Source organism: Tubulanus polymorphus, chromosome 3 (assembly GCF_964204645.1).
Source record: "Tubulanus polymorphus chromosome 3, tnTubPoly1.2, whole genome shotgun sequence".
In the NCBI taxonomy this organism is placed as follows: Eukaryota; Metazoa; Nemertea; class Palaeonemertea; order Tubulaniformes; family Tubulanidae; genus Tubulanus; species Tubulanus polymorphus.
The window spans coordinates 26,141,527-26,150,611 of NC_134027.1; the positions used below are offsets into that span (position 1 = coordinate 26,141,527).

Consider the following 9,085-nt stretch of genomic DNA (forward strand, 5'->3'; position numbering starts at 1 on the left):
AAAACTAAATAATGTAGGAACAGTATGCTCCAATAAAAAATCTTTGTCATTGTAATATTTCTATTTGTCTGAGTTGTTTTCATTGTTGGAAATGAAAATGTTCATCAGTAAAGAAGGATCAATTGTCTCAAAATGTTTTGTCGCCCAAAAGCCCTTGCCTCCCAGGGCCACCGAGCCAGACAGTGAGTCAGAAGCCGACCATGGATTTGGTGAACACATCAAAATGTTAAAAGTGGCTGCTGATATTGTCTAGTCTCGGCCTGCTCCAAATATCCAGTCCACAATTCAGTCCTCCACCTGGTCAGTACTTCACCTGAGACACTTCTGAATGAAGAACAAACTTAACAGATGGATGGAAAAAGATTAAAAACAGATTTCATACAATATCGAATGTGTGAAGGTGATGAATCCAGGCTGCGCAGTAATACAGTGGAACCTCGTATATGACGATATATCAATTATTGTAAACCCCAAATATGACATTTTTGATAATTTCATGCTGGACATAACGAACTATCGGTTTATAAGAATTGATTTTTCTGATCCCCTGAAGTTCGCTGTTACGAAGTTCCACTACAACCATTAATGGAATGAACGCCTTTTAAGTCAATTGTTTCTTCACGATTGAGAAACAACAGCAATATCTATTTCTTTCGTTTGTAGACCCGCGAATGATTTGTGAATATTCCTGTGCAATGAGCGCGAATGCTGTGCATCTGATTATTTTCTTCATCAATGTTTAGCTGAAGTTTGAGATGGAGAGGGAATTAACAGAGAAAGGAATAGCCTTTGTGTGATTGACACGGAGTTAACGAGATTTTTCCTAACGAATTAATATAATTGCGCACCCGTAGCGGTGAGCTGTCAACCCGTGACACATAGTCGTCATCACTGAGAACGAGAGAGATTCGACTGATCTGCGCCACCATCAATGGGACTATACCCCATGAAGCAGAAGGCCCAGTTACCCTAAAATGTGGGGGACCAGTTCATTGGTTAGTTTGAACTGGACCTGCGTTTGATTTAATCGAATTTGAAGGTTTTTTTTATATACGACCCCTGATCTAAGAGCGAGAAAACAGTTGAAATCAAATACATTCACTTGTACCAGGGAGGTGGGAGTACCTCCCTGCTTGTACCAAATACAAAGAATCTGATATTCATCCCATATTGAGTGGAACCTCGTTTATGCCTATATTAATCGGTTATTGCAAACTTCGATTTTCGTTTCAAACAGGATAATTTAATTTTAATAATCTACACTCTGGAACGGGAACTATCGGTTATAAGAAGAGATTTTCTGGTCACCTGGGGTCGGTTCCATACACAGGGCTTCCATAGACTTAAGACCAGTATAAGACAAACTTAGTTCTATAGCCAATCTAACAACTAAATACCAGTCTTAAGGTTTAATACCACTTTTGGTCTTAAGTCTTGACTATGGAACCGGCCCCTTGGACCAGTTGCACAGTCATGACTTAAGTACAAAAGTCGTCTTAAATCTTAAGACTGGTCTTAATTTGTTCGACTGGCTATAGAACTAAGTTGGTCTTTGACTGGTCTTAAGTCTAAGCCTTGACTATGCAACCGGCCCCTTCGTTGTAACGGGTATCCATTAACAGGGGTAACGGAAGGTTAGGGCCTATGACGAGAACGAAAATTCATTCAGACTTTGAGCAATTATCCCGGCAAATTTTTGCAAATAGAAACGAACTGGCATGCATAAATACACGTCCCCAGTCACGTACACTGTTTTTCTAAAGAACAATATCCGCCTTAATTTTTCAGATAATAAAACCCGCGTGTACCACACACCACAATGAACGAGTCTGGTGGTTCAACGGTTGCTATGGTAACGTGAATATGGTCATTTTCTTGTCGCGAACTGTTGGTGTAAATCGTGGATCTGGTCTCGTGGGTCAATGGATCAACGATCATCAGCCACACTACCCGCCGCTCGCGCGCGCGCGCCAGTGGAACAAAACGCCACATATTCACCTCGAGTATCAAAGCACTGATTTCACCGTTAATAGTCGTAGATATAGCACGGTGTAAAAAAGTCGTTGTGGACGTAAAAATTCGTGTCTGGTTTTTACAACTAATGAATCTATCCACTTATCCAGAGCAGTAGCAGGATTGCTGAAAGGCCTGGGGTTCACCAATCTCTTGAGGGGCACCGGACAAAGACGAGGATCTAAAACTCGATGTAATACTGGATAATTTGTAGCAAGTTAATGCATTTGCTACATCAGTGAAAGAGAATCAAATAGGTGCCCAACTAAAAGCGACTTTCATTTTCTCTTTCGACTGGGTTTAAAATAACTCTAAATGCTCTAGCGCGTTGGCACAGCTGTCTGGTACGAACGTAGGTAAAACACTAGGAAGAATTGACGTGTCAACCAAACACGAATACCTATCTCAGTCTCATTGTCAGAAAAGCTGAGAGTGTCTTTTTTTTCAATCATTATCGAACAAAAATCATCGGCCAAGACAAATGATAAGGAACACATGCGAGCCCGCACCGGGCGCCTTCCATTGTCGTCGGCACGACGGTGACAGCACCAAATAGTCAAACGCTTCATTCCATATCCCGCTCCGATTTCAAGCATTAGAATCCTGAAATGAATATCAACATTTTAGCTTTACGAGAGTTGAGTCACTCGCTACAGCTGAAACACGAGCCAATCGCTACAGCTGAGACAGGATTCAAACCCGGGTCGCCCGCTTCTGAATCCGCACCGTTCCATGGCGCCATCTCTTAAGTTGATTTTAAAGATGGCGGCGCCCATGTAAAAAAATATTTTTCAAAGAAATAACATCTCTTGCCCTTCAGAATTGACCTCGAAAACGTGTCAGTGATCACAATTTGTTTAATTGGAAGTGTAGGTTGTAAATAAGGAATAATCAATCAGTTGAATTCAGGAACATCGCATAACTGACCTGTCTCTATACGAAAACTTGGAACCAATTTATTGAACTGAAATTGAAAAAGGTTTAGAACTGGGCTGGGGGCAAAAGATACCCCCGTCGGACTGGAGAGGGTGCATACTCTAGTAGTAAGGTTATATGTCCCTTACTTGCAACTCTACAACCGGAAACAAGTGACCTAACTAACTGTGAGGAACTGTGAGGTGTTACTCAAAATCTTTTGAATGTCAATACGAGTTTTTGTAGCGTCCCTCGTTTCTCTAGGGATCGGAATCAGTTTAAAGATCTTGTACGTGGCGCGTGTGAAGAAGAATTCAGCGGCTTGCGAAGCGGCGACGACGGAACATCAGAATATTCGATCAGTAAAAGACGTCATGTATCGTTACGCGTTTGAAGAGAGCGATGATGGATTCCCGATTAGACACACGTTGAGGAGTCCTCTCGCTAGAGCGGTTTACGATCGCATGAAACATCAACAAAAACATCAGAATTCAACTCATCGTCACGTGCGTATCCTACATTTTAATAATTGAAAACCATTTTTATCCAACTCCCACATCCAGGCATAAAGAAACCGAGATGTACCTTTTTCAACTGTAGAAAATGAGGGTTTAGGTCTAGAGGGTTGGGGTTCAGGGTTTGTAGAGGCTTGGGGTTCAAGGTTTCTAAAAGATATGGGTTTAGGGTCTAGAGGCTTGGGGTTCAGGGTTTATAGAGGCTTGGGGTTCAAGGTTTCTAAAAGATAAGGGTTTATGGTCTAGAGGCTTGGGGTACAGGGTTTCTAGAGGCTTTGGGTTCAGGGTTTCTAGAGGATAAGGGTTTTGGGTTCAGAGGGAAAAGACCTACAGAGTTTGGATTGAGGGTATAGGGATTAGGTTTTTGGTAAGGGTCTAGAGGTGTAGGTATCTACAGAGTTTAGGGTCTACAAGTTTGAGGGTCTATAGGGTTGAGGGTCTTGAGGCAATATTATTAAATAAGATACAGGTTAGGAACCCATGAGATTGGAATTGATTGACTTTGAAAAGGTCATCCTTCCTGAGAATACTCATAGTTGAAATTGATCGATTCGCATGAAACTGATGATTTATATTTCAGTGGTATGAAATGAAAATGGATAATTTTCCGCCACGTCTCGTCGAGAAATACGTCGCCAGCGAAAAGGACCAAGAATCAGCTGAATTTCTCGAGAATTGTTACGATAAAGCCGACTGGATTTTCACTCAAATTTGGCAAGGGGTCGCGAAATCTTTTCTAACCTGGTTTGTTAGCGTCACATCTGCTAATGCGTAAGTATTTCATTTAAACTGTTGCCTTATGAGTTGAAATAGTGCAAGTAACCTCTGGCTATGGTATTATTTAATTATGAGTTTTTTTGTTCCGTTGATGATACAATTTGTTCTATATTTCTAGGTTACTCGGTCGCGGATCTATGTTCGTTTTTTCGAGAAATCAATTTCATTCTTTAATACAAAAAGATGAAACATGGAAAGCAAAGAAACTTCTTGATCTCGGTAAACAATTTAGGTGGAAGGGTGTAAATATTCTGATCTCGGTAAACAGTTTAGGATGTAGAGGGTTAATATTCTGATCCGATTCATTAATGATAGGTGTGTATATTTTGTAGGTGCCGGTGATGGCGTCGTCACGCGTGTCATGGAACCAAATTTCGATGAAGTTTTCGTCACAGAAGTTTCAAAACCGATGATCTGGAAATTAGAAGAAAAGAACTACAAGTAAGCAGCATTGGGATGATATAATTGTCTCTGTGGTCAGGGAGATCGTACTCTAGTCAGTGTGCCATGTTTGATCTGCCCTTGATAATTGAAACTTGGTGCGAGGATTAAGGCTCAAGAGGTGTCCTCCACCCCTATTGAAAATGGATGTTATCGGTCTAGCTGCCATCTTGCATTTTGCGCCTTGAACCTACAATTCTTTCCAAGTTAATGTAGGGGTCATTTTTTATTACGTATGCATTAGGGGAGGGGGAGGGGTTAGTGCAATATTGCGTACTGTAATGCTTAATGTATACGAAAAAATGACCGATTTTGCGTACAGAGGGGGAGGGGGGTTGAAAAATTCAAATTTAATGCGTACGTAATAAATGATCCCGTACAGTTTAGGCTAAACAAAAATGATACCTTGTTTCTCCGAAGCGGCCGGGTCATTTTTGTAAAATATGATAAAATTTATAAACAGTTCATTTCTATGTCTGTTATGATAAAATTGATCACGATTTTAAAAAAAGTAATGTATAGGGTAGATAGGCGGCCGGCCAGGTCAACATTTAAGCTAAGCAGAGCGGAGAAACAAGGTATAAATTTATTTTAGCCTTAAGCTCTGTTTTTTTTTAGTATATCTTAGAATGTTGTGTCTTCAGTCTATTGCGCCATTACTGTCTGCTTATCCTGGAGAGACAAACGTGGTATTGCCTCAATGTAGGCGTGAAAATTCATGTAATATATAAATAAAATGTTGCATCGTATTCAGAGTTTTAGGTATAGATGATTGGGCGAATGGATCTCATCAGTTTGATTTGACCGCCTGTTTAAACGTGTTAGATCGATGTTCAAAACCTCTGTCGATACTGACCGATATCAAACGGTCACTTGTTCCCGGAGGTCGAGTTGTAATCGCTGTCGTTCTGCCGTTTCGTCCTTACGTCGAGAACGGTCAGTATTTACACCCTTCAGAATGAATCAATTCCCAAAATTTGACTGAAACCTGTCGCGATTGTTTCAATTACAGGAAAAAATCAACACAAACCGGAAGAATACGTTCCGGTTAAAGGACACACGTTCGAGGAACAGGTGAAAAGTTTTATCGAAGATGTTTTCGAACCGAACGGATTCACGGTCGAACGGTTTACTCGCGTGCCGTATCTGTGCGAAGGAGATCTTCAACAGTCGTTTTACGTTCTCGACGACGCGGTTTTCGTACTTAGAGCTTCTGATGAATCGTATCATGCTTCTGATGAATCGGCACACGCTGGTGATGAATCGATTCACGTAGATGCAGAATCAAATGACGTATGATATTGATAGTCTCATTTACCACAGAATCTTTACTTTTTATGGACTGAAGTCAGTTCCACTAGTTACAGTAGACTCCTCCTGAATCGGTACCAGTCAAATCCGTAAACCGTTGCATTGCAAGCAATTTTACTAAAAATGAATTTGAGAAAATCTTTAAATATTCACAATTTTTGCACACTTACAATAATCAAAATGCTGCTGAGCTCCCTGATTCTGAACTCATTGAAATATTCAAAGCAATCCCAACTCTACCGAGTTCCTTGATTCTCAACTCGGTGAAATATTTACAGCAGTTTGAACGCTACCGAGTTCCCTGATTCTCAACTCAGTGAAATATTTATAACAGTCACAACTACAACTAAGTCAAACGGAGTCTACTGTAGAAGAACAGTGTTACCTCTTGCTAAAATAGCGCATTATAAACATACATCGAATTTTTAATAATCGTGACTGCAATAATAACGTATGATGTACGTAATATTGTTATTTGTTATAGATTTTATATCATATATCATTATTCATTACGGTATATAATGCTATTAGTAATTCTCATCTATATTTAACTCTAACTAATCTAGTGAGTCAACTTCAATAGAGGATATTTCAATACTTTGTATAAATGGTTTTTATCTAAGTTCTGCATGTATTCCTAAATTTATTTTAGTGTAGTCAGTAACGTGTTAGTGAGTCCAGGGGCGGATCCAGGAGCATTTTGTGACCATGTCAACCAATAAAAAGGGCATATGTTTTTTAATTTAGGGCGGAAAGGCGTATCGGCAAAATTTTTGAAATTTTACTATCATTTTAGAGCTTTCTGAGCATCTCTGAGAGGCATTTAGTCAAGAAACATAGGTTATATGTTTAGAAAAAATATCTATTGTGTATCTCAGGTGGTAACAACGGCAAATTTTGATACGGAGAAAAACTAAGAAGGCACTTTGAAATTCCAAACGTGTCGGGCGACACGGTTTAAATCCGCCCCTGTGAGTTGAGTTAATAGTGTACTGTCTGCATATAAGGGAATTGAAACTAGTGGAGTGATATCATTATGGATCGGGTTTCAAATCTTTTTAAAAAAGGAATTCAATGTTGTATATGTATGTATTATTTATTGATGCGACAACTTATTCTCTATTCGAATAAATCGGTGCTTTCTTCTACCATTATATATATATATATATATATAATTATTTTTATGTCGTTAGTTTTTCATTCAAAAAGCCCTGTCATCAAGGATCTTCTTATTTGTGACACACGACTTGCAGTTGTATCTATTTTTCATTTTTTTCTAAATTTGATCTTAAAATTGACCCTGTTCATATTAGATTGGTAGATTTCGTGCCGCCTAACTACACCGTACGGTGGTGCCGCTATGCTCATCGTTAGCGGGATTTTGATACACTAACATTCATCGACTCTGGCAATCAAGTGCGCGAAGGAAACTTAGACTGGTTGCGCTGAATTGGACAGTCAACCAGTCTAAGAGGAACCGGAGTTTAACAGAAACTAGTCTACGGTAAGATGGAACGACGATTTGCGTGCGACAGAAAATTTTATTTCCAAAGCTCGGGATGAAAAAAGTAACGAATTATTGGCTCCCTTAAAGGGTGATCCAAAGTTGAATGAAACATAATTACATTATGGTGATTACAATATGATTCACTTTAGAATCGAAAAATTAACAAGTTAACGACGATTTCATCTAGAATTCACGAGTCTCAAGCGATCCGTGCGAGTGGTTAGTTTATATGGCAGCCATGATTTCATCAACGTCATTTTTCAAATCGTCTGCTGCTATTATAGCCTGCTGCGTTATACATTGATCTAGGAAATTCTGTGCAACGTTTACAGCTGAAATAAAGTAACAGAAATTAAACCCGACGATGGATCGAAAGCTAAGGCCAGTATGCCACGCGCAGGAGCAGATCTTGGTGTGGTTTTTGGGGCCCTCCCACCGAGGTTGCTCTTTTGTCAAGAGAGAGATTGAATTTGACACTCATTCTTTTAGGTGGATATCAATTGAAAATTCTGGCCTGACGACAGACCAACATTACCCCTTTTGTGGCCATCTAGTGGCTGCTTTATCCAAAGGGAATCCCACTATTTTCCTTTTAGACCCCCCCCCCCCTAGTAGTTTTTCCTAGACCCGCACCTGCATTCCACGGACACCATCTGAAAAATTCTGTATAATGAAATAAATGAAAAAGGTACAATTTTGTCTACAGTGATTTTTGAATATTAAGCTCAGATCTCTAGTTCAGATTTAACAATCTCTTTTCTTTACTTACACCTGCGCAGTGACTCTAACGCATTTCTATTGCCGATACTGGCTGGTTTTACAACATTCTTCATATAACTAGTAGTGTGTACGAAATTACTGATCAACTCATCAAATTTCTGACATTCTGAATTTAGAAAAAAATCATGATCAATATTCATTACGGTAAATGTTTGATAAAATCCAGAAAAATGACAAGCACATTGATGAAGTCGAGTTTGAAACATGCGTTAGAAACAAAACGAAAGATTCTCACTTTATTACATCTACTGCTGTCGCTGCTGCCGATTTTAATAAATCATTTTAATTATACAGATAATTCATACATTAAACATACAGTAAATCGAATACAGAAATGACTGATAGCAGATTATCAAACTTACTTTTAAAACGCTCTTCTTCTTTCTCTTTTCGTGAATTTTCAAATTTGCGTTTCTTGTCGTCTGCGGCGTCTCGGTTCTTCCCGCGCGCGGCGACGATCGGGCTGGAATTCTGAGACGAGCTACTGGACGACACTTCCACCACGACGGAATTCCTAGTTTGCGACGAAGGCTTAGGTAAAATCGGTCTAACCTTTCTGACGCTTTTGACATTTTTATAAGCGACTCCTTTATTGCTAGCGGTATTCGGTATTCGATCGGGCTTGCTGATGATTGGCCTCAGGCTTTTTTCAGACTGCGCCTTCTCTTTAGAGATGGCTAGAAGGTTTATCGGCCACAGAGCAATAGGTATCGTTTCATTTTTGGGACCTGCTGTGGTATTCTCCGAGTTTGTACCATCATCCGACGCAACACCGGTAGAAGACTTCGAATTGGTGATGATTGGAGCGACAGTTGAAACTGGAAAT

The 9,085-nt window shown here is 39.7% G+C and overlaps 2 protein-coding genes across 3 annotated transcripts; one reads left to right on the forward strand and one right to left on the reverse strand.

Moving 5' to 3' along the window:
- The first annotated feature begins 2,782 nt into the window (after nt 1-2,782).
- On the forward strand, nt 2,783-7,105 carry LOC141901443 (protein-L-histidine N-pros-methyltransferase-like). Of its 2 annotated transcripts, XM_074788670.1 has the most exons (7): nt 2,783-3,116; nt 3,193-3,434; nt 4,024-4,214; nt 4,339-4,439; nt 4,553-4,661; nt 5,416-5,597; nt 5,674-7,105. In XM_074788670.1, the coding sequence occupies exons 2-7, from the start codon at nt 3,303-3,305 to the stop codon at nt 5,958-5,960; spliced, it is 1,002 nt and encodes a 333-aa protein (XP_074644771.1). In that variant the 5' UTR covers nt 2,783-3,116; nt 3,193-3,302; the 3' UTR covers nt 5,961-7,105. The 2 variants fall into 2 exon arrangements, with proteins under 2 accessions (XP_074644771.1, XP_074644770.1); XM_074788669.1 differs by having other exon boundaries at nt 2,783-3,434.
- Nucleotides 7,106-7,564: 459 nt separating this feature from the next.
- Nucleotides 7,565-8,831, reverse strand: LOC141902252 (uncharacterized). Its single transcript, XM_074789897.1, has 4 exons — nt 8,812-8,831; nt 8,622-8,722; nt 8,249-8,365; nt 7,565-7,811 (listed from the first exon to the last, which is right to left on the reverse strand). The coding sequence occupies exons 1-4, from the start codon at nt 8,829-8,831 to the stop codon at nt 7,705-7,707; spliced, it is 345 nt and encodes a 114-aa protein (XP_074645998.1). The 3' UTR covers nt 7,565-7,704.
- Between the last annotated feature and the right edge of the window lie 254 nt (nt 8,832-9,085).